General features: G+C 46.9%; 1 protein-coding gene across 2 annotated transcripts in view; it reads right to left on the bottom strand.

The window, feature by feature from the left end:
- Nucleotides 1-26,193, bottom strand: part of LOC8027904 (chloride channel protein 2) — a 98,549-nt gene that overhangs the window by 33,339 nt on the left and 39,017 nt on the right. For both annotated transcript variants that reach the window (XM_029993959.4, XM_042293975.1), the window contains exon 2: nucleotides 8,379-8,529. In XM_029993959.4, coding sequence (XP_029849819.1) covers nucleotides 8,379-8,529 — 151 coding nt within the window. The remainder of the gene's footprint in view (nucleotides 1-8,378; nucleotides 8,530-26,193) is intronic.

Genomic DNA, 26,193 nt, shown 5'->3' with positions numbered 1-26,193 from the left:
AAAAAAAAATTGAAAGTACTGTTATCAGACTGTTCTTGGAATGCTCAAGTTGATGATGTCATCCTAAAAGCTGGCAGGGCGCTCAATTTTATTCAACGGAATTTGAAATGTTCACAACCTGAATTAAAGAAAACCGCGTACTTAACATGTGTTAGGCCGATTTTAAAATATGCCTGCGCCGTCTGGGACCCTCCGCACATAACCTCGATTGATAAATTGGAAAGAATTCAAAATAGAGCTGCTAGGTTTGTACTGGGTCGTTATGGGCGGAGGGAAAGCTGCACTAAAATGAAAAGCGAATTGAATTGGGAACTGCTTTCTTCCCGACGAGAAAAGTTGAGACCTTAGCTTTTATTTCTCATATATAATAATAAAACTTGCATTAACAGAGAAGTATATTTAAAACTCCCACATTATGTTTCATAGGCGGACTGAACATGCTTTCAAAATCCGAGAGTACCACGCCAGAACGAACATGTATGCAATTTTTTTTTTTTTTTGTTAAAACCTTTGCAAAGTGGAATAGGCTGTCTGAAGACCAGGTGTGCTCTACAAATGAAGATGTATTTTTTTCAAAACTGTAACCCCACTGCAATAACGCCTCCGGGCAATGCGGGGTAATCTTTGAATAAAGAATAAAGAAGAATATTTATTTTATGTACATTTAACATAAGAGTTTCTGTGAGCTAAGCGTCACAACGCAATGTTTTGCAATGGAATGCTTGCAAAAACATCGTGCATCGCGAGTTATCAAATACTTACTTAACCGACAACGGGAGAGCCGACTGCGGTTGCCCTCATTAAATGCGCGAATGTATGCAGCGTGCGAAAAATTGACACACTTTGTGCCGCCGTCAACTGTGTTGAAACTAACGAGCAAAGAGCTAGAGACAGAATCAATGCGGCTTAATTGGGGTTTCCTTGATAGTGACCTAGGAATAATGCATGCATGCTGGATTTTCAGTTGATTTTTAAGAATAAGACAAATAAAGTTTTAATAAATCGATGGGACTTTACTTTGCGTGTTGAATATAGACTACGGGTGATAGCGCAAAGATTCCGTACGGGAAAAAAAGACAACTAGAGTTTAAAGCGTGCACTGTGAGCTTTAAAGGCAACAACAAAACCTCGACGCCAGAAAAATTATTCTTTTTTGCTGCAACACTACAAAAATGTTTAAAGTTCTTAACGTCTAGTTTAAAATGTGGCAAATGTTCAGGCATATCCGATTCTGGGAAGATGCACTGCTGTTGGCTGAAGGCGGCAAAAATTCCCGATCCATCAGAATGCCATCCGAGTGGCACATTTAAACGTTAACATGTCCCTCCCTATAGCAAAATTGATTGAGGCTATCGGGTTATTGTCGCTCCGCACATCTAGGTAAGTAACATTTTCCAAACGCCCAACCGCAAGGGCATGTGCCCTTGGATGTAACTCTCCAGTGTTTATCACCCATGCGAAAAATGCTGAGTAACTGAGCTGTGGACGCTCGCGCGGCGTCCGACAGCCACAAAGTACTGCGCATGCTCAGAATGTGTTCTACAACCCAGACCTTTGCATCGCTTATCACCCGGGTAAAAATGCTGAGTCACTGAGCTGTGAACGTATGCGCAGCATCTGACATACTTCGCAGCAGAGCAACAGCGCATGCTCAGCAGACGTTCCACAGCCCAGCAGACAAAGATGGCAGCGCGCAGAAGGCGATTGTTGCAGCGCGGCTCTGACGTCACGCAGCTGCGGGGGCGCTGCTGTCGGAGCGGAGATGCATGCACAGACATTGATTCAAAGCTGGTCGCTGCACACGCACAGTGCCCACACCTGGCGTGGGCAAGAGCGGACTTGCTTCTAAGCAGCGTGTTGGTCTTTGGCGAGAATACCATTTCCAGGACTGTCCATCACAGTCTGAGGCAAAGTATCCGAGCGCAAGTTCGTCTGCTCCTTGCGCACGCTCTGCGGTAACGTCAGAACGATGAGCTCTGATTGGCTCCAATTGGAAGGATAGACCTCAAAGGTACACCCCACTATTCTTCCAATCAGAGCCAACCAGAGCACGGCGTTCTGACGTCACTGCAGCCCCTGCGGAAGAAGCAGACGAACTTGCGCTCCATACAGCGGTTGGAGAGGATGACTTCCCGGTAAACGGCAGCCACATGCAGGCCTCCTCCTGAATCCGTCGAAAAATGTTGTGAAGTTTGCTGCTAAGCGGAAGCCGCGCGGAGGCGCCGGACTTCTCAAAGGAAAAGAAACCGAAACGGCGAGGAGCGCCTCTGTAATACAGCGCCTAGATTCAAGAGAGGGAACAACTCAAACCATGGAGAACGTTCGCAATTTAATAACGGGACACCTCTCGCGCAGATTGGGTGCTCTCGCGCGAATCGCCGCGTGGGCACGAGGAGAGCAATCGGAGAGGCTCAGCAAAGCTACCAGACGCCTGCAGACGATCAACGTTTTTGGCTCCTCGTCGTCGGCGTCCTCGCAGCTTGCATCGCAAACGCAGCCCATAAACCACGTGATCCCGGTCGAGTAGTTGAAAACCCTCGGAAATCTCGGCACACTGGCCCCCGGTACGTCGAGGCTCGGATGTCACCATCAACGCTAGCCGGATGTCTCGATGCAGAGACACCTTCCCAGGCTTCGGGGCATGCACATTTTGACCTCAAATAAAGGGTCTTCGACGACAGGAGCGGCCTTTCGGAGGGAGCAGAGAGAGAAGCGGCGCATGAACGGAATGCGCATGGCGTGTTTTCCCGCCCACCGATGAGGTGTACATGCTCAGCTTCTTCACCGTACGATGGACCGCAGCGAACGAGCCATTCGGGCCAATCGAGCGCTGTGAACGCACCAGGTGACTACGGGTCTCGCTGCGTCCCTCCCCACGGTCATGTGACACTCAGCGTCCCCTGCGGTCCATCGCAAGGCGACGCTGAGCACAGCAGAGAGAGAGAGAGAGCTGCAGCGACGCGGAACCGAAGGGAACGGAAGCACCGATCGTATATCGGTTTTCACGCTCGCTTCAAAAATTGTCACACTAGTTTATCTTTACTGCTTCCTCCGGCTCGTTTGCTTTTGTGTCTTGTTCGTTGCTCTCGCGCGTGTCTCTCAACGCCTCTGTACCGCTGCATTCTGGCAAAAGGCGGAGGCGCCGGTGGTGGAAGTGACGACAGCAGGAGGCGCAGCTAAGAGATACTAGCTTTGTTTGTCTACGGGTCTGCTGGATAAAGGACTATACCAAAGGAATTATTCGAGTAAAAAAAGAGTGTGCAAACAGCGATAAATTGGCAAGGCTATAAGTTTGCGTGGGGTGAAACGTCTGAGCACGAGCCTTGTCGTGCAAGACAGCAGTGCTACCCCAAAAGCATGACGTCAAAGCCACGTGGTGGCGCAGGTGTCGTGTCGTCGTTAACCGTCAATCTATAGGTTTTGCATGTTACGGTGTCGATAATTTGAAGATATCTACACGTTATACACGTATAACCATAGTGTTTGCGTTCTGCGGCTCGTGTTAGCGAAGCTATGTACTATGTTTGATGTTCGGGAACAGGTAGGAAGTAAAAAATAACGTCATAGCAGGCAATGGGAGACGTTCGGAGCACAAAAGCCGTGACGCAGTAACGTATTCTGCACTGCAATGAACAAAGTTCAAATTGGGATTTGGACCTCAACGCGACAAATACCGTTCACATTATCAATCCCTAATCTGGCAATAATCCGCACCTTAGCAAAGAATCTAGCATTTGCATTGTATATGTTTGTAGAGGCAGTACCATAACAGAAATCTGCACATAAAACTGCAGTTTGCGTCCACGATGTATCAAGACCGGCCGAAATATTTCCGACTACACCAGAGGCAAACTTTGTAATATGTTTAGAAACTGACAAGCGGAATCTTACTAGAAATCAAGATTTTGCATCTTATGATATATATTGCAAAGTACCACCAAGAGAGGGCAGACCTTATCAAAGATTCGTCATCATCTCATAAAACAGAAACCGACCAAAAACTAATAATTTCCTAATCAAGATATTACGAGTTAAACATTACCGAATGTCCGAAACCGGGACGAACAATTTATTTAAAAGGCCTTTAACATATTCATTCTAACAAACAGCCCGGCCAAACACTCAACTCCAACACAACAAGCAACTTAAGCCAACATCTGGAGAAAAAAGAAATCTGCATCCTACTAAACACACTGGGTTCAATTGCTACGTAGAAGACCCGACAGATATTCTAAACGCAGGCAAAAAATCGAAGGCTGGAGTGAGCTGCGAACAGGCCTCAATATATAGTATAAATACGTTATTGTCGTTGTATCCAGCCGATGTCCGGCACATGGCGACAATGATCAATATAACAATTGTGGCATATTTAAACGAGCAAACAAAATGCCATTACGGGGTTTTAAATCTCCCAACAGAAAATTGTTGGTCTTGTAAAGAAAGAATCGTAATGTTTTCTCAATGCTTGTTCCGGCTGAAGCGAACTGAAGCAGAAGTGTACTGGGTACGCATATAGACGTGCTAAATACTACTACTGGGCGTTTCCACGTCAAGTCGTACAATAATGGTCCCTTCTTTTTTTTATACGTGCATAAATTTCACGTGGAAGCTCCATTCCTGGGAGGTGCATTCAATTTTCTTCCGAAGATATAAATTTCCAAGCTCGAGGCGTAGAGATTGCAAAAGTTTCACCATGTTATTTCGCACAGCCGTCAATTTAACATCGAAGCTTGCACGTCGTGATACTTTTTCTCACGTATCTGCTGAAAGGTTTACACATGCACACAGAGTATTAAAAATTACTATCAAGATTTCTATGCGAAAAAAAGCTACGAAACACGTCAAGTAAACACGTTTCAGAGACACATTCATGAATTATTTACCAACAAACTACTTTATATAAACTTCCGCAAAATACATCAAAATTACCATCTTGAAATGCTTTTTACGAATAGGTAAAAAAAAATGCTTAGCCATTATTTTAGTTCTGTTATTAATTTAGAAATCCATTGCATCCCGAAGGGGGGGGGGGGGGGGGGGGGGCAAATATCCCCCCCCCCCCTCCCCGGGTTGGGTGGCATTAGCACATAAAAATTCGGAGTTTATCGGATTAATCCTAATTGACCAAAATTTTACCTGCAAATGTTTTTCGGTTTTTTTTTTGTTTTTTTTTTTTTATTTATTTATCCGAAAACACAGAACTCTAGTTATAACCGGTCTCGACAATACAATAATGACTAAGCATATCCCTTTGCTCATTTTGATACATTTTACGCCAAAACCAAATTTGACGTCCGTGTTTCTACAGCGTAAGTAAGGTCAGTGTGCCTTTGAGGTGTGGCAACACTGGTCTACGTTGTAGATGAGATTTTAGCCGGTGCAGTACGACTGCTAGCATGAAGTCTTTAACGTGCATCAAGCAGTGGTGATACACGACCGCACGCCGGTACGATTCTCATCCAGATCGAAACGGGCAGGGGTGGGGATTGAACCCCAGAGCTTCGCTAGCGCGAGCTTTCGCTCCACGTGCTCCGAGCTGGAGTGCGCTAAAGTCACCGGATCATGGGAAAGTATCGCTATTGTCTTCCCTCCCTGGTAGCAGACACAAAGAGATGCTAACAGACAACCAAACCTCGCGAGGTGATTGGCCGATCGGTCTCAGCTGCCATGGCAACCGCCATTTCGGTCCACTCAAATCTTCGAAGCTTTGAAGGGGTCCTTCTGAACCAGTCGCGCCAAGATCGCCACGGAGCTTCAACGTATTTAAAGCGTTCCTCGCCGATATAAGAGTCTCTGGAACTGTGTATCCAATCAAATTATCAATAATGCTTGTTTCCACATATATCTTATAATGATTTTGTTCTTGCGTATTTCGAGACAAGAGAATCATTTTTAAATGTTGCCAAGCATCGACGCCACGTGTGGTGGCGGAGCGAAGATGTGCGCTTCTTTAGCCGGTGTGTGGACAGCAAAATCTCGGTATACAAGAAATGTCTTTATAAAGCAACCTTTCACCGGGAATTTGGATCGGCTCGCCAAGAATGAAGAGGTCAAAAAGAAACTGCTCATTCCATGAACAAATATGGCGACCATACGGGGAGCTTGGCGCTACTTTCCCAATAACCAGTGACTTCACGTGCGCTAGGCTGAGCTACCTACTCATCCAAGGATCCCATACATTTTGCGCCATTGTATGTGAAGTAGTTGGAAAATAATTTTAGAATGCATCTCTAAAACGTGTCTACTTGACGTGTTTGGCAACTTTCTTTCATTCTTTGTGCGCGTGTATATCTGTGCGCGCGCGCAGAAATTATTTATTGTAATTTTTAATATTTTGTGTACATGTCGTAAACCTTTCATAAAATAAGTAGGAAATATTATTACTACGTGTATGTTTCAGTGTGAAGTTCATGACTGTGCAAGGCACCATAGTGAAACCTTGGCAATCTCCACGTCCACAAGCTGCAAAATTTAATATCTCCGGAATACAATTAGCTACAAAGTTCACATATAGCGGCATGCTCCTCCCAAGAACGTGGCTTCCATAAATACATTTTACATAACTATGAAAAATATGACCCGGACCAACACTGTACCATCTGACGTAGAAACATCCCACTGCTTCCTCTTAGGACACTGACATTGTGTCTTTTGTGCCCACTTTCCCTCTTCGAGTCAAACAGTAATTGAGCAACCACAAGAAAGAACCATGTTTATGCGAAGAATGGCGGCCTGGTCGTCAAGCAAACATTAGATTAACAAATTAGGCACAAAGAGATAGCAGAAGGTTTCCAGGAAGGCAAGCACAACATTGTCACAATGTCATAAAAACATACCGCAGAGCGACACGACGCAGACAATGAAACGCTTAGCGACAGAGACACCGGTTCGCGTGCAAGAACCGTGGTAAGGCCTCAGGGCAGCGCAAAGGAGGCGCTTCGGACGGCTGCTCGTCTGCGCGGCTGGTGGCCAAAAGGCGCAAGTTTAGGGATGCCATGATCCACCGAACGATTGGGCACGAGTGTTGCGTCACAGTTCGGCAGGGCACTCGGACGATCGAGCTCGAGATCGGATCCAATGATCCGATCTCGAGCTCGATCGGATCCAATGATCCGATCTCGAGCTCGATCGGATCATTGGATCGCTCAGACTTTTCGCGCGATCATTGGATCGCGCGGAAAGTCTGAGAGTTGCAAACATTCCGCATAAGATGGCGCCACCTGTGAAACCAAACCCCCACTGCACGGTCGGAATAACGTATTTTCCCCAAGTCGTAAACCTTTTGTTTTATTACTGTTATTTTTTGTGTGTGTGTGTTGCGTTTTATACAACGGTGCCACTTCTATGCTTTTTTTTATTCTTCTATAAACAAGGATTTTTTTAATTTTGCAGATTTTCAGCGGGGGTTATATTTCTCGTTTGCCTCGCTGACGAGAATGTCGAAACTGGCTCCAGCTTCTGCATATATCGAGATCACAATACATATTTGCAGGCTTATCAACGCAGTTTCGCCGCGCCGACCGCAGAAATATATAAGTGCCACTTATAAGTTATATACCAACTTCTCCGTGAAAACGCCCGTTTATGGGAGAAAGGGGGGGGGGGGGGGGGGGGGGAGAGAGAGAGAGAGAGAGAGAGTTGGTTCTACTTATAGAACGATGCGATGCATAGTACGGAAATACGGTATCTTAACTCCCCTGGTCATTATAAACTAGCTACGAAGCTCCTTGAAAGCTTTTACGCGAACAGACCGAACTTCTTTTAATCATTGCATCGGAGGATTTCGCAACCGAGAGTAGCATTCGAAATTCCATGTGTACGAGTAGTGGGACGTCCGCATCGTTAGCACAGCCGTTGCGCGGCATGGAACAAAGCGCTCGACGTCGCTACGTAATTGGCCGCTCCCTCTGGTGTTCTAGGAAGGGGTTTCTAGCGTGAGCACAAAAAGCGCGCCGCCGATGCGCAATCGCTATAAGCGATAGCATTTTGCTCGGAGGGGCCAGCACAAGGAACAGGCCGTGTTGGTGGCGGCGCGGTTCGCGGTCGGGAGTTGTCGCCACGGCCCGCTGGCTGCGGCACTGAATAGTGACGAGCAAACGCGCAAGCCACCACCGCAGAAAGGAAACTGCTCCTGTACGCTCCGCCGCTCTTGCCCACTCGCACAAGCCTACCTGTCGGAGAGAGAGACCGCGAGAAGACGGGAAAAACAAACAAAAAAAGGAAAGGAGGTTGCGATTTGTGTTCCTGCAGAAGCGAAAAAAAAAAAAAAAAAAAAACGACCGGCGCTTTCGGCTCGTAGTATCGGCTGCTGTCGAACGTAGGGTTCCTGGTTCGCACCTTAAATGCGACGAACCTAAATTGCGCAATAGAAGACTCACCAACGCACTTGCGTTGCCACTCGGGCCTGTAGGGCTTGAGCTCTTTCTGGTCGAGCTTCTCTTCTTTCCGGCGCAGCTTCTCGATGGTCTTCAACCGGAGGGCCTCGGACTTGGCAAATGCTCCCAGGTCCTCCTTGTACTGGCCGAACATCTGCACACGCGCGCACACACACACGGTGAAACACACGCAAAAGAGACACGTGAACACATTTCGCATGTTATGCACGAGGACACCGAATAAAGTGTTTTCGTGGACGGTGGACACTGTGCTGATAATGCAAAACGGGTTGGTCAATGTTGCTTGATGGGGTTTTGAAAATGATCTCTTTCTGTGGTCAATGTATTCCCAAGGTGCCTCATAGTAAGAGGGGAGGACCGCTGCGCCATACTCTTCTTATCTGGACGCACTGTGCCATAAAAGGCTGGGAAAACGAAAAATATTTCTTCGATGCTACGAGTGGCCTATCTTAATATACATTGCCTCTTTTTCACCTTGACGATTCTATTTTATATGGTGCTCGGGTCGACGTTCTGGGATGCTCCTGTTGGTGTGTATAACCGACTTGTCTCACTAGGCCAACAAGCCACGAACACGTGCTCGAAGACGTGTCTTTGAACAAACCTAGCTGTCATACGAAGACGTGTCTCCGTATGGCAACATTTTATCACGTATGTCGTCAACTGGCTGCATGTGGGTGAACAAAAGGTACTGCGGAAAATTGTTCGGGCCACCAACAGGCTGTTTTTGTCATGTCGGCAAGAAGTTTACGTTGCTGTGTCGTCGTGGTGTTGTCCTTATATCCTGTAGCTGTTTGTTGGCTGTCACGTTGTCGTTATGTTATTCTTACATCATGTGCTGTAATGCTGGAGGTTATGCTATATTATCACGTAATGCGATATGTTGCTACTATGCTGGTATGTTATATCATCTGGCTGTTATGCTAGTTCTTAAGTTGTTTGTATGTTGTTATGTTAGGTTGTTTGCCTGTTTGGTTGGTTCTGATATTGTTATGCGTTGCTATGTTCTTATGTCATGATGCCAATTTGTAGTTTAAGCATTTCAATAATCTTTGTCTACTCGGTTGTAACAGGCGTTCATAGCATGCGTAAAGTTCCCAGATGAGAGCTGCGTACAAGTAGCGACATTCTTTGAGACGCCGACTGCGTGACGGTGCAAGTTTTAGGAAGTAATGGCGGCGCACAGCGGAAGACTGAACTGAATGACGCCATTTTGTTCCAGCAAAATGTGCTTTGTCATTTGCATTGGTTGTCGTTACTTGTAAAAAGAAGCACCACGGGACTTTAAGCATACGCAGTACCCCTCTTCTGCGGAATATCAGACGGCGTTCACGGCCCAGTGACTCGGCACTTTTTGCCTGGGTGATAAGCGCTCAGGGTGGAGAAGAGACATTAAGATGCTTTAAATCGTGAATTAAAATCACGATATAAATATTTATTTTAATCACACCAGTTTTACTATTAAAGGTTTAAATCAAGCCTTTCATGTAAAAATATTCCCGGAAGGTTTTTTTTTCTTTTTTTGTTTACCGTTTGTCAATAATTTTGCCTTCTTTGTGTTATTTGTTTTGTACCATCCCATTGCAAGCAAATCAACGCAGAGCAAAAAGCAAATAAGGTTTTTACATACCTATCAATAAATAAAACTTTTTTGTTGTCTTAGTGTGGTCGGGTTTACATCAATAAAAAGTTTCTAATTAAACTGAACTTTAGGTTACGCTAACTCTTTCTTCCGCGCAGCTTTTTTAGCGATCGGACGGAGCGATCACCCAATCTGCCATGTTTAAAAATACACATAGTGATAAAAAATCACTATTTTCGAGCTATGGTGACTTAGATCAGATTAATCAGAATTAAATCAAATAAATTTGATTACAAATATATATATATATATATATATATATATATATATATATATATATATATATATTATTATTTTCTTTTCTTTTTTTTTTATTTTACCCTGTAAGCGCTGGGAAGTTGCATACACATTTCCAGAGCTAATCGCCCGGGCGAAAACTGCCTAATCACTGGGCTGTGAAACCACGCGCGGTGTCTTATATTTCGCAGAAGGGAACTCAACGCTCAGGAAGCGCTCTCCAGTCCAGAAGACAAAAATGGCAGCGCCCGGGGAGGGATTATTAGAACGGTCTATAAAAAAAATAGTGTCAAAAAGGCAGCTTGCCCGGCGTCTTCATCGTGTCGTCGCCGTCGGTCTGCCGATGAAGCCACGGGGTGGTCCGAGCTTTGGGAAAGGAGACAGCAAAGACGCAGTGCCAGCCACGCCATATTGACCAAGAGAGTAATTGGAACGGGCCCAAAAGGGGGGGCGGAACTGTCCGTCGCAGCTGGCAACCCCCGGCCTGCCTGAGCGGCCCTTTGAGTCTGCATCGCGAAATCAAACGCCTTGCGAAACGCTTTCTTCACAGATCTACACGGTAAATGCATAAAGCACATGCGTCGAAGGCAACATATCTTAACACGAACGAGCTCGTGTCAGCAGGATGACCGCGAGCGGTCAACAGACAGATAAGGGTCGAGACGATATGCTTCAGTTTTTACACCATTCGAATATTTAGAAGTCTTCAGCCAAGCGTGCGATCCCCTCAGCCCAGCACGTGGGTGTTCGCCGCTTTGCAAAGCGAGCAAATCACGCGCCATATGCACGAACACTGAAAACGGAACCCGCCAGAAGCCCTTTATTAGAGAAATCTATAGTATCTATAGGGAGTATTCACTGGCGGCCATAGCTGTGTGCGCGACTGCTGAGCGCGTGCTTATGGCGAGCTTCCACAGTTCTTTTACAACGTGCATTCCGCACCATCAAGAGTGCCGGTCTTAGCCCCCACAAATATGGCGTCCAGTGAATACTCCCTATAGAGGGTATTCACTGGCGGCCATAGCTGTGTGCGCGACTGCTGAGCGCGTGATGATGGCGAGCTTCCACAGTTCTTTTACAACGTGCATTCCGCACCATCAAGAGTGCCGGTCTTAGCCCCCACAAATATGGCGTCCAGTGAATACTCCCTATAGAGGGTATTCACTGGCGGCCATAGCTGTGTGCGCGACTGCTGAGCGCGTGCTGATGGCGAGCTTCCACGGTTCTTTTACAACGTGCATTCCGCACCATCAAGAGTGCCGGTCTTAGCCCCCACAAATATGGCGTCCAGTGAATACTCCCTATAGAGAGTATTCACTGGCGGCCATAGCTGTGTGCGCGACTGCTGAGCGCGTGCTGATGGCGAGCTTCCATGGTTCTTTTACAACGTGCATTCCGCACCATCAAGAGTGCCGGTCTTAGCAGCCTATTGATGTGAGCTCGTTCTGAGCATGCGCTCTAAACAGCACCCACAAATATGGCGTCCAGTGAGTACTCCCTATACAAACGATTCAGACATTACGAGAGTGGATTGAACAGTTCCCGGAACGGCAGTGAAAACAAAAGAAATAAAATTCAAGTTATATTTTATTTTTCAATAAAATCTCTTTCAAGCAGGTCCAACGTTCCCCCCGGGGAAGTGATTTTCTTCCGAGATACTCAAAATAAGCGTTGCCAGCCTCCATCAGATTTTCATTTGACACAAAACTCTTTCCAGTCAGAAATGTGTTTGAGTTTCGGGAACCGCTGGAATTGCGAAGCGGATGCGGAAGGATTTAGAAGTTAATTTCTGTCGCGATTGAACGGTTTTCCATGACGGTCAGCAAGTTTCTATTGTTAAAACCATACGTCCCTTATCGATAATTAAAAAAAAAAAAAAAAGAAAGTCGACTAACAGATTTTAGTCGATTATCCGGCGTGACGATTAGGCCCCTAAAATCATGTCCCTCTGACCGTATAACTCACCTGCGCGGACGGCATCCCTGTAACTAATTTTTATTTTTTTTTTTATTTTACAGTTTGTGCAGTGTTTGCGATTCTTAGGCGCCGTCGCACCGCTAGTACATGATACAAAAGCCACGACGTTCGCCGCATACATGATGAAAGAATGAATAATCGGCGGTCGCGCCTCAAGCATACGTTCGAAGCTATGTTTGCTTCATACATTTGTATACTTCGCGCATGTCCAGAGACAGGTTTCGTATGACCAATGTGACAGTTATAGAAGAAAGAAACGTGTCTCAAACAGTGTCTGGAGACTGCCTTCTCTGTAATGTATTGGCAGTGTGACCGCCCGAGTAACGTCGTAATAGTTCGGTCAAGCTTGAAAACGGATAAGATTGCACGTGTGCGAGATTGAACGAACGCGTTCACTGCGTCGTGGTTTCACCGGTGGGGGCACGTCGTGTATACGACCGCTGTGCACCTTCGAATATTCGGTCCGTTTTTGTGCGTGTAGTTCGGCAACGGTATCTTCGAGAAAAATTGAACGTCGAGGAATACAATCTTTCGCGCTAGATTCCGTTAAGCCAATGGCTAACCTCTGTGGTGGATGAACTTACCGTGACCCACCACCAGTGACCCGCGATGCACCGTGTAAAAATAAATGACGTCCGGCGCGGGTCGGGGGTGCCCCTCGCCATTCACCTAATTGTTCTATTAAAGCGCCCACAATGGTGTTGCCTTCTTAAATTGAAAAACACAAATGGCAGTATGCTTGCTCACTTTACTGCCAACCTCTCAATTCCGAGAGGAGGTGTCACGTTTTCTTTTCGGCACACAGCCCCCCCCCCCCCCCCCCCAACATGCGCAAAAAAAAAGACAAAAAAAAAAAACGCGTTTACGCGCTCGAGAAATCTGATAGACTTGCTAACGCTACGCATTGATCACTGAAAGCACGCGCCCAAAGGAGGGATGGCGAAGAAAGTCGTCACATTCTCTAGAGAATCCGGAAAAGCCACTTAGGCTTCTAGCATGATTCAACAATGGGCACGAATAGAAGCCACTGAAGGTTAATAAATCTCCCGCGGTCATTTTAAAGATGATTATACGGAAAGCCTCGTCTAAGAACACCTTAAAATTCTAACAATTTATTTATTTTATTATTGAGGTGTTTTGAGGGTGCTTTAAGTAAAATGTGCCAGGAAATTATATATATATATATATATATATATATATATATATATATATATATATATATATATATATATATATACAGGGTGTTTTTTTTTTTTTGTTTTGTTTTTAAGCTTAACAGATTTTTTTAAAAAAAGCCGTGAAAGTTACACTTATGCCGCTTGTGGAGGTGAACTATACGGACAGGGGGACTAATTATAGGGGGCTAATCGTAACCATCAGTCGTCTCATTAATTAAAAGTCGTTAATTAACTTTTTAATTAATGGAAATAGACATATGGTTCCAATCAGAAACTTGCTCAGCGTCATCGAAAACCACTAAATCAATCATTTTCAGAAAGACTTTCGTCGCGTGAGAAGCGTAGTATTGTACTAAAGTTACCACTCGTCGAGCAGGTACAAGGCTGGGGCTAGATAAGAGACGGAAAAATCGCGCGGGCGCCTTATCGCAACCGCTAGCTTTGTACCTGCTCCACGAGTGGTAACTTTAGTGCACTACTACGCTTCTCACGCGCTCAAAATCTTTCTGAAAATTACTGATGTAGTGGTTTTCGATGACGCTGAGCAAGTTTCTAATTGGAACCATATGTCTATTTTTGTTAATTAAAAAGTTAATTAACGAATTTTAGTTAATTAGCAGACTGATCGTTAAAGGAGCTGTGCAACGATATTCAGTTGGAATGTTTTTCACTATACACGAGCTTACTGGCACTAGTGGGACTCAAGGATACTCGCACGCAACGCCATTGGCCAAGAAAGTCCTTTGTTGCGGTGTAATTTCAAGGACAAAAGTGATCATTTTCATTCAATCTCTCCTTTGCAATATTTGATGACGTAACTCGGGGATCGCAGTACACCCAAGTGACGATATTTGAATGCGGTTCATAGATTGGACCCGAGCATTGCGTGGGCACTCGAGTTGGGCTCGTGACAATTGCTAGCTCGAGAAGCGTTCGGGTTGTGACCCGTGTCCAATCGCTGCAACGACGACAACAGCCGAGCCATAACAATGTCTGGAACTCAGCGCGTGTCCTGCGCTTTGCCAACCCCAGCGCGTGGCTATGATCAACACTGGCGGCATATGATCGGCTCCAGATCACGTGGCCGCTTGTTCTGGCTGCGAGTTGAGGGGGTGAACGCTGCTCGTTTTTCTTAAATTTTTTTCTGGGACTTCTATTGCGTGGGGTGAAAAACGAACGTGTGTTTCATAGGTCATTAACGTTAGGGATCCGTTTTAAGCGGTATTTGTGCAAAGTACAAAAATTGTTTCATAGCTCCTTTAAGATTAGCCCCCTATAATATGTCCCCCTGGCCGTATGACTCACCTCCACAAGCGGCATAAGTGTAACTATCACGGCTTTTCTAAAACAAATCTGTTAAGCTTAAAAAAAAAACACCCTGCATATATATATATATATCGACGCTCTACAGCAGTTGTGCATGGGCGCCGCCATAAGCGACCTTCAGTTTTTTTTCTTTTTTTTTTTTGTTTTGTTTTTTCTTATTTCGTTTAGTTCACTTCACCAGGCCAAATAGCAGGCCTGGTGAAGTGAACTAAACGGAATAAGGCCAAATAGCAGGCCAAATAGCAGGCTCGACAACACCCGTTTCAGCGGCTCGGTACCTCGGTAAGAAAAGAGAAGGTCAGCAATGGCGGCTGTAATCTTGCGTGCATGTAAAGCATCTATAAGCGGGAATGGTGACCGAGTGCGTTAACGTAGCACAGTCCGGAGCACGTGGAGCGAAAACCCGCGCTCCAGAGGGAGGGGGGGGGGGGGGGGGGCTGGGTTCCCCCCCCCCCCCTCTAACCCGTTTCGACCTGAATGAGAATCGTGTACTTGAATGCGGTCGCATGTCACTACTTCGTGATGCACGTTAAAGAAGTCAGGCTAGTAGTCGTACGTACTGCACTGGCTAAATTCTAAATTTCTCACCTACAAGGGATAAGAATGTCGCTATACTCCTGCTGTTGAAACAGCCAACAGTTCTTTTTTGCGGGGGAGGGGGGGTCATGGGATAAGGTTTTAGGATAGCTCTACACGTTTCAAAGCGCCTGGTACAGCACCAACAGCGAATGCGCTCGCGCCATCTGTCGGCGGCGGGAGAGCAGTTTTAGCGGGAGACTCATCGGTGTGAAACCATAATCCAATAACGCATAGGGATTAAGACTTTAAAAAGAGCTGCCGCAATGAACGTGTTAAACAGAAAATGGCACACTTTTTTTTGGCGTTTCAATTTACCTCACCTTTCCTTACGTACGTATCAATACAAGCTTGCACGCGTTTTGGTATACGAAGACACAAAAGCACGATGAAGAGAGATAACACGCTAGATTATTTCTTTCTCTTTTTATGTACCGTCTCTACACGTGTACACCACCGAGAGGTTTGCCAGGTTTACGTCACGCATCGTGTCACTTGAGGTACTCTGTAACCCGATCTTTGGCTCAAACCGAGCACCTTCGGTCGGATACGAACGTAATTGCCGTGAGATGAAAACAGCGACAAAAAAGAGGAGACGACTGAGAAGGTAGAAGAAACGATCAAACCAGGCGCTGTTTCTTTCTTCCAATTGCCCCTCGTCTTTTTCGCTTTTTTTTTTTTTTACGCATTACCAATTTACTCGAGCTTATGTAAGTAAAGGCCGGTTCACAATTTTGCGTTTGAGTGTGACTAACTGCGTTGCAACCGCGTACTACTGCTTCAGACACTGGTGGCACCTATCGGGTAGTCCTGGGAGTGGTTCTGCATTAGTTGTAATATAAAATCTACGCACCATCCATGAGAAACGGTCTCCTATAACACTACGGAGAAGTATTCCCAGCCCAGGATGAAATAATAATGCGTAACATAATGAGGAAACATACGCCGATCAGAAATCTATTCGACAGAAGGCGCGAATGTGTTCTCTCGTCGCAAGCAGTCACAAGCATTTGTAACGCAGCCGCTCACACTCAAACGCCAAATGTTTGAAACCAGCTTGGTAAAACTCGGTCGATCAGTCCAAGCTCCTGATTATCCCCGACGGTTTGAGCAAGAAGACACAAGCAATTCGCGGGACATACTATACGCTAGAAACAAGAACGTTGAAGGGTTAGCGGCATAAACAAGCAGTCAAAGAGTCGACAGCAAACGACAACAACCTGAGGGCTAAACCTCAAACAAGGGCAAGGGCGCCTGCGAGAACCCGCACCAGTTACCTAACCCGTGTAAATAAAAAATGTGTGTGTGTGTGTGTGTGGGAAGGGGGGGGGGGGGGAATTACTGCGCTCTCCCGGCGCCACGAAACAACTTTCCTTCCTTATGTTTTTTTGCTTCCTTTTATTTGTAGTTCTTGTCATTCCTTTCCACCTGGGACATCCCCCGGAGGCGACGCCGCAAAGTCACGAACAGCCATGGGAAAGCGATAAATAGGAATAAAAAAGACAAGCGGACGCGATCGGGAAGACCTCACGGCGACCCTGCAATTTATAAATCGAAGGAGGGGTCGCGCAGTTCTCGTCAGCGTGCCCTCGCGGGGCGAGAGGGGCGGGAGGGTCCGAACGGGTGCGCGGCGATTTTGCGGAGAGTCTCAAAACGGAAAACAAGCGTATGCTAGCTGACATGCTGGGAGAGGAATAATAATAATAGGGAACAGAGGCTAACTTGAGCGCAGAAGAAACGGCCCGTACATTGGGATGCGGTTCCATGCGGTTCCGTCGCCTCGCGTTTGCGAGCGCAGTGCGAAGCGCCCGTGAAGGTGAGGGATGCGGCCTCGGGTGGCAGGAGCATGCCGTTTCGAAGCGCTTGGTTGCTTCGTTCGTTTCATTGTCGCGCAGCGGATGGATCGACTGCGTTACACGGAACGCACCGCACAGCACCGCTCGTAACTGCATTGAGCTCACCAATGAGATACTCGTAAAAGAGCTCCACGCATGTGCGCGCTGCTCGCCACCTGGCGACTGATTACCGCACTTTGTTTGGAGGAATCAAGAACAGATATTTTCTGAGGATACACAGCTAACCGGGAGGGTGTGCACCCGGGAGGGGATGTAAAGTAATTTTCTAGTTTTTTTTTATGGCCTTGCCCAATACGAATATGTATATACATTAATAATTACAAAAATTTATACTAGACTACGCCCTCTTATTGCGTGTTACAGTGATGTGATTGGTCTGACTTATTTTAGAGCACCATTTGTAGCAGCAAAAGCAACCTTTGGAGCCATAAGCACATACTTCATTTTAATTCCAATCACTTCTAACCTGCAACTTTGGTGGCCTGCCATCTTGTTGTAACGTCAGATGTTTTATAAACATCAGCACATGGGCAGCTCTTGGGTGTTTCGATTAGCGTCAGAAGCAGTCAAAAGGTCCTCGCGATCGTCCGTGGGAAATATATGGACTACGATTCACAAAGCTAGTCCGGATCAAGCAATCACCAGCAAAAGACTTCAGACTATATTCACCATTCGCATTCGATCGGCCAAGGGGACCACGAGCGGCGGCTGTGTTCGCGATCCGCCGACACCTGAGCCCAGATGCCGCTTCGAAAGCAGAATGGTATGGAATGTTCGGTTTGCTGTCACAGTGCGAACTGTTTTCTGTAGCACAACGCGAACGCTACAGAGCCAGTGTTCGCATCGGACTGCTCTTCATTTCTTCGTGGTGTTATTGCACCCCACGGCACATTACCAATTTCCCCACCCTCCACTGCCTGCCGCAAAGAGCCTAAACCAGGCACAAATCGGAAAACCTCGGACACCGCATTGTCTGCTTTCGGATACATCCTTTGAAGTCACTCGCACCCCTGCTCGTTGTTGCCAGTAAAGCGGCAGCTAGCGATTCGGAGGTGTACGGGTAAGATTTTGTAGGCATGATCAAGGGTGGCTATTTATAGTCATGTCGTCTTAACAACTGACACTATGGTGCAGAAAATGGGAAAAACACTTAGTCGAAAGAACAGACACAGAAGAGAACACACCTTAAACTCAGCTAAATAATTTATTTTTCAAGCATCCTATATATACACCCACAGAGCCTCTCTGATCCACATTCTACGCAGACATCTCGTTTGTTGAAAGGATTTCCAAAATACAAAAATACATTCGCAAGGGACCAAGCGGTTAAACCCACAATACAATCCTTCTCAACTGCCTTTTTTGGTGAAACTTTTATATGGTAAAAATTTCATAAAATCTGATAACTATCAATATTTCGCCGGATTTATGCGTTGCATCTGCCCATCAAAAGACATTGTGTACTTTGCCTTCACACCTCTGTGCAACTTTTTGTTAACATCGCTTGCACGGCAGGTTTGATTCCCCCAAACGCCTCAAACACAGAGCTAACTAGCAGTTTAGTTGAGTGTAGAAGCACGAGCCGTGACAAAAATATGCTGAGTGATGAAGGACAGATATATGAACTTCTGTGCATGGTTTCTAGCTACGGCCCCAAACGTAAACCAAATTATGTCACACGGATATCATGTCAGAACAGAAGGATCTGACCACACAAATTGATGTTTCATTGAAGTCCTAAAGGTTGTAATAAAACTGAAACTATTAATTTACATAGAAACAAAGCTTTTGTAATATTATTATTAACTTCAATTACATTTTATACGTAGAACTTCCCGATAACAAAACGCAGCATTTCGACGATATAAATAAGCGTGAGAAACAATCCAGTCGAACTCATTCAGGTTATTCCCAAGTTTCTATTCTCTGCTCCAGCTAACGACAGATTTCACATAATAATATAAACTTATAGAGACATCTATATATAGATGTTCCCAGAATACACAAGCATCCTAGCTAAATCTCCTGCTCTGGAGGAGCGGTTTTCCTTTGGCACGCGGCTGCGCTCTGGCGAAGCAAGACACGCAAAATCGCGATGCCTACTCCGCGGTTCTCGCTTTACCGCAGTGCATCGGTGCGCGGTGGGAAGCCCACTCAACGAAGCTACCGAGCGAGAAGAACCAGGGCGTGCACCAGACGCAGATAGAGGGTTTGGCATCCTCTCTTGGCCCACCAGAAGATGAAAAGAATCCCCTAGCGGTGGTAGCAAGAAACAGTTTTAACGAAATCATAAGAGTTAAATGCAGTAATTCTTCGTGGTGGAAAACATGCTGCACGTGATGTTTCGATTATGATCATGCAAAAAGATGTAAGAAACGAATGTGCCGCTCGAACTGTTTTGCTCGGACAGTGTGACCACTCGGACAGCATATTCCCGGCCCTCGGCGCCAGGCGTACGGATTATGTAAATCGTACCACTAGTCGCGCTCTTTTACCATGATTTTGGATAACCCTGATTGAAACATCACGTGCACCATATTTTCAGTCACCGAGAGCTCGCCGCCTATACTTTCCAATGAATGGTCAAACTCTCGATATATATACGGCTCTGCCAAGCCCCCGTCAGGGAGCTATTATAATGTACGGTAGAGGTTCAACTGGGGCTAGTGTGCTGCGGCAAATCGAAGCAGACAGCAGCCAGTCGGAAATTGAGTTCCGGTAATGCGTTTCTATGGGAAAAAGCGAGTGCATGTTCTCCCTGCGCTTGATTATAAGAGTGCGTGGGAGTAACTCTCGGTCACTGAAACTATGGTGCACGTGATGTTTCGTTCACGGTCACGCAAAATCATGGTGGAAGACATATAAAGATAAAGACGATATGGAAAGCGTGACCGACTAGCAAAACGGTCGACGTAATCCTGACGCCAGGCGCCGAGGGCCGGCACCGTCCGAGCAAAACAGAGTCTGAGCGGCACATTCGTTTCTTGCATCTTTGTGCATGACCATAATGGGAACGTCACGTGCACGATATTTTCAACCATGAAGAGTTACTACACTTAACTCTTACGCACTTATTAAAAGTGTTTCTCACTATCACCGCTAGCGGATTATTTCCGGATCCTGGTTGGCCAAGAGAGCGTGTCAAGCCCTCTTTCTTAGTCTGGTGCACGCCCTGGCTCCGTCCGCTCCTCTCATTGACCTCTCTCTATACACGACTCTGCCCAGCCCACCAAAACAGACCACGAAAAGGAGATATATTGCGTGACTTTCGAGTACTGTCACTTTTCGATACAGAGATCAAATCGAGTAATTCAAACTTCAGAAAATTCGGACGGGCTTACCGTAACGATCCGGCCGTATAGCAGAACCTCAGCTATCATGCTATTAATATTAACAAAGTAAAAAAGAAAAAAGTTTTGGGGCCACGTTGGCGCTAATTGAGCACATTTGGGTGAAATGTAGAAGGATTAGGCTGTCATTCTAAAAACTGTTCCGAAAACGGTATGCCAGCCACTAAAAGAGTCTCGCGCATTTGTCGCTGGGGGCTGCCACCAACGGTCTGCTTTTGTAAGGCACTTTGACTTTCGCATTCGAAAGCCCGGCAACATCGTTAGAGAAGTAATTGTGCCTTCTTTTTTTATATATATATATGTTTTTATAGTGCCGCAGTCCAGTGTGGGCCCGTGCTTGTATTTATGCCCGTAGAGTAAGAGAATACTATAGTTAGGATTTCGTGTATTCTGAGTTTATTTCTCTTAAAATTCGAAGGATGTTTTTGAAGGTTCATTTTTCGCTGAAAATTCGGGGTTTGTCGGAGTTTATTTTGTTAAATGGCCAGTTTTTCTGACATTCAGAATTTATTTTACTGTGTTCTCAATTTCTTAAAATTCGAAAACAAAATAAATAATGTTTGGGTACAATTAATGACCCGTTGCCCCGAGTACATATTGACGAGCTCAAAGGCTTTCGTCAGTAGTTCTAGATTTCAAAGAAAACTGAAGTGGCATCTCCTCAGGACCACTGACCCTGTGGTCTAATGAAGTTTATTTGTAAAACACCGTCTTTTTCGCCTTTTCTCGTATTGTTTTGACCTCGAAATACGAAGTTTCTCGGATACATCGGTATATCGACGAAAAATTTATCGGCGAGTTCACGGGTTCTAGGAAAAGATTTTAAAATGTCTCGATCACGCGAGCATGAAAAGCTTGATATAGAAGTTCTGGACACAGTTACCCCGCGAAGCATTCCACGCATATTCCTGAGGAGTGCTGCGCAGCACCTATCGCGGTACGCTGTCACAGTGCCACGGATTTCTTTTGACGCACGCACGATGTAACAGAGAAAATGGAGAAGGGGAAAAGATCGATAAGCGCGCCAAAAAGGTTGTTTTTCTTTCTTTTTACGGGTTTCAGGTGCGGGCTCACAACGGCCTCAATAATAGTTCACTTATCTCAAATCGCGACCGCTTTGTTGGCGGCGCGGCAACAACGGCGCAGCCGCTGCGAAATCGTCCAAGTATACGCCTTCGAAAACGAGTGCAAGGTGACGGCATACTGCACGGCGCGGAGCGGCGCACCGTCGGCAGCGGTGATCGTTTATCGGACGAACAAAAAGCCAACATAAACCACTGCGCCGCAAGAACCCGAAGAAGATGGCCCGAGGCCGCCGCCGCGAATATTGCGAGAGGAATTCAATGACTCTCTCTCCATTCCCCCTTTAAGCCGAGTCGCCGCTTTATAAAAGCCTGTCGTTTTCAAGGTGAGACCCAAAGTGGCCGCTGCGGCAACGTGTGCGACGTGCGTACTGGCGTCGTCCGGCGCTTTTGTCGAGCGTAAGCTACGCCGAAAGTATCGGCACCCCATTCCGCGATCTTCTTGCGGGCGTCGCCATTTTGGTGCCAAGGGCAGAGCAGGCGCATGTAGCGGGATGGATGAACACGGCTTAACCCTTTAAACAAACACTGCCCCCCTTCCCCCCCCCCCCCCCCCCCCCCACCTTTTTTTGTTTTTTTTTGTTAAGGGATTTAATTTGGGTGTCGGGAAACTACCCAAGCAGTATTTTGCTGAGCACGGAAGCTCAAGGCCGGAAGTCACGCAGCTACACCCAACTGCGTTCTTTTTTTTTTTTCCGCTTTTTTAGCGTGTGAAGAACACGACGACGAACTTCCTTGCAGCGTTTGTCGTGCGATTGTTTCGCACTCATATCCCTTCCGCTCGATGTTCTGCGCTTGAAGATCGATTGGCCGGTACCACGAACGACATTTCCGAAGTATAGCGGCACCACGTCCGTCCCAAAGTTGGTCCGTCGAGCCCTGCCATCGCGTCGTCCAGCCCGCGGTACATAGCCTACAATCAGAGCCAATCAGAGCTCGGGGTTCTGACGTCACCGCAACCCCTGCAAAAGAAGCAGACGAACTTGCAATCCGCATAGGAAACACCAAACCGTGCAAGGTAACGGGAGGACAAAGTCTCAACTAAAACTCCGTTTTCCTGTTACCCTTTTTTTTTTTTTTTTTTCACGGTTTGACGTTTCTTATGCGAAGCGCTAGAACGCGGCGACGCCGTGAAGGAACGCGTCTGCTGCCGCCTTGCGGCAACTCTCGTCAAGCTTCGGGGTGCTTGCCGCTTAGGGGCCGGGGCGTGTCAGAGATCCACACGCGACGACGTCATGTGCAGGCCTTGTCCTCTACGGGTGGCATTGGCAGAATTTGTTGGGAGCGTTTTCGTCGGCGCGCGAAGCGGATGACTGGTTAGGTAGCGGCACGTACATACGTGAACGGGAGACGTGCGTTTCCTCGACGAAGGAAACAAAAGTGCGGACAAAGGGCTCGCGTACGCGTCACGTCCCTTCTCTCCGCCGGCACAAGTGAGAGACGCGCCCCGCGCGCGGCCCTTCGGAATGCGGGAATGGAACGCCCCGAGCTCCCTCCCGACTGACACAATCGTTGGACGGACACGTCTGTCGTTCCCAAGTGCCGTGATCGCCGTGACTGCAAACGGGTCGGACATGGGGAAAGCGCGCGGCGGTGTGCTCACACAAGACGTTTCCGGATATTGTTCGATGGCGCCGAGGCTATATGCGTGTGTGCCGCCGCGTTGCAACCGTTTCTGTAAAACACCTATAGACCTTTAAAAAAAATATATACAATCGCCTTCTGCGCGCTGCAATCTTTGTCTGCTCAGCTGTGGAACACCTTCTGACATGCGCTGCGGCTCTGATGTGCGGTATATCCAACGCTGCAGCGCATACGTGCATAGCTCAGTGACTCGGCATTTTTTCGCCCGGATGATAAACGCTGGAAAGGTCTATATTCAGTTTAATTTATTTCAGGTACGGGTAGGGCCAAAAGCTAGTTGCAACACAAACAAAAACGCGACGTCATTACGCGTTTTTAGCGCTTGATTGTATCGGCGATACTGTCAGTGACACGGGCATAGAAACACGAGAGATGCCGTAATCCCTATAGCGCTTTCCGAAATACTTCATTGGCTCGAAGCGCACTCGGATTTTCGACGTCATCCAAAGGAGGCCAACGCTGAGGCTCGAGTTCTCGCTGACGAGACACGAGTCTCGATCGAACACTCGCGTCCCAAGAGCGCCCTGCGTTGGCCTTCTTTGAGCGACGGCCGAGAATTCAGCACAACGGGTTTACAATTCTACAGCCGGTTCCACCACAACAGCACCGTCGAAAGGCTACAAGTTGTACAAGCACAGACAAACGCACTGGGTCACGGTGCAACCCCATTGCTCGATTGGCTTAGCCGATTATAGCAGACGTCCAACAAGGTGACAAATACCGCGACGCTGCTGTATTCTTACCACCAGGGAAGAGAGAGAGGGGGGAAAGATGCTTTTGTACGAATTTTGAGTGGCAAGTTAATCTTCTATATTCTTCTAGAGGGAGAATAGCGACGTTTGGGGAAGCCTGGGACCTACAAAGGAGAGTCTCGGTGATAAGAGAATTTGTCCTTTCCCTCTTCTCTTGCGGTTGCCCGAGAGCTGACGGGAAACTCTTCCCGGGCATGCGCTGTGAGCAGTTACCTCAAATATGGCGTCCAGTGTATACCACGGGAGAGAGGAAAAGGAAAGATAAATATAAAACAATCAATTGAAAACACGCGGGCAAAATGTTTTCGAAGTAGCGAGAAACTGGAGGTAATCTTTTTAAAACTTGGAAGACCACTGCTTCCTCGGTATTCCAACCAGGCTCTCGGCATATGCATGCACGGTTAGAGAGGCACAGTCGAGGACGAGCGAGCGTGTGATTTCATGAAAGATGAATCGATCGTGGGTACACACGATTCAGCGAGAGCACTCGATCGGAACGAGCGCTGACGTCTGGGATCGGGCCGTTGCGACAGAAAGCGAAAGATTCGACCGGATCAGCGGTCAAAATAGTTGAACCAAGCGGGGAAACGGTTTAACACACCGCAGCTCAGAGCACGCGTGGAGGGGGAGCGGAAGCTTACGCTACCGGACCGGGTCCTGGGTTCGATTCCCGCCTCTACCCGCTTCGATCTAAATTAGCAAGGTAGCTAGCTGTTGGACCCTTGCTTCGTCGTTTTATTTCCTAGAGTCCATTTAGGCCTTTACATAGGGAGTTACTTTTGACGCGCACGTATGTGTTCGGCCCAAAAGATGTTTTCGTTTCTCGCATCAAGGTCACCCTTGGCCGATAAACGTTCGATCCACATCCTTCCGCGTAGAGTTTGCTCCTCTTTCGCGGCCTGGCGTGCGGCCGTGTATCACTACTGCGTGACGCGCGTTATAAAGACGCCGGGCTGGCAGTGACTCTGCACTGGCACAAGTTTTTTTTTTTCATATAGGGCGGAGACAGGCGCACGTTGGGATTGGCTAACTTCCCGGTGTCTAAACATACGCAAAAAGTACTCTCGCTGACAGTGAACGTGAAAAACTAGAAACCAGCAAACTTCAATGTACAGTACTAAAGTGGGAGTTTTTACCCTTTATTCAATGACTTTATCATGCATGCTCTACTATGGGTTATGGTGAACCCCCGAAGGAGCTCTGATACAAACCCGAGTAGTACAAGGGAGTTAAGACACAAACCTCTGCGACACAATCCAAGTGTCGCAGTGTTACTCGAAGCCAGATATAATGTATTGACTCTTCAATTGCCCGAGCTTCAGGGGAGTAGCTGACTTACAAGACCACGGACAACTTCCTCATCCTCGGAGAGCCGGAGCCTTTCCTTGTGATAGTCAACCGCCGCCTGTCCACGCATAACAATCCATAATGCCATCCTCTCAAAGCATTGCGGAAAAAAGAAAACAGCCAAGAAAGCCACTTCTAGACTCTGTAAACAAACCATCCTCAAGATCACCAAGAGAACCAAGGATCTCCTTCAAAACCAGACTCCTTCTGCCACGATGCAGTCTCCGCGTCGCCATATCCCGTCCTTGCCCTTTGAAGATAAGACTTCGTGGCAGCACTAAACCGAATTAAAATATTTCGCAGCCAAAAATATCCCCCGCCCTTTTATAAACAGTTCACGCTTCCTTCTCATTCAGGCGCCCTTGCCGATCTGCGGCTAACCCTGAGGTTCCTAGGTCGAGCGTTCAAAGAACCAGCCGACTGTCGAAACCCTCGCACGTGTCACGCCGAAGTGCCCTTCGGCATCGCGCGTAGCAAACGGCGCCACTGGCTTTCGACAACCGTCTCCCCTCTGATGGCCGCCAGGTATCGTTAAAAATGCAGTTAAACAAGTACGAAAAGAATCCCCTCGTGCCACGTCCTATTTTGCATACTCCAGGAGTGCATCGCTTCACTCTTACCTCCTCGCCAAAAGCAAAAAAAAAAAAAAAAAATGCAATGCGCGACTAAGGGAGAAAAACGCAAACGAGGACGGCGCCGAGAAAAAGGAAATGTTAAAGCGGGTGACGTCACCAACTCTGTCAAGGTTGTGCATTGATGACATCAGTTCCGGGAGGGTTCGGTCGGTGACCGACTTCCGCGAGGCGTCTGTTTTTGCGTTTCGTGTCTTC

This window comes from Ixodes scapularis, unplaced genomic scaffold (genome assembly GCF_016920785.2).
Source record: "Ixodes scapularis isolate PalLabHiFi unplaced genomic scaffold, ASM1692078v2 PGA_scaffold5__190_contigs__length_132052651, whole genome shotgun sequence".
Taxonomy (NCBI): Eukaryota; Metazoa; Arthropoda; class Arachnida; order Ixodida; family Ixodidae; genus Ixodes; species Ixodes scapularis.
This window is presented reverse-complemented; position numbering and strand designations above follow the sequence as displayed.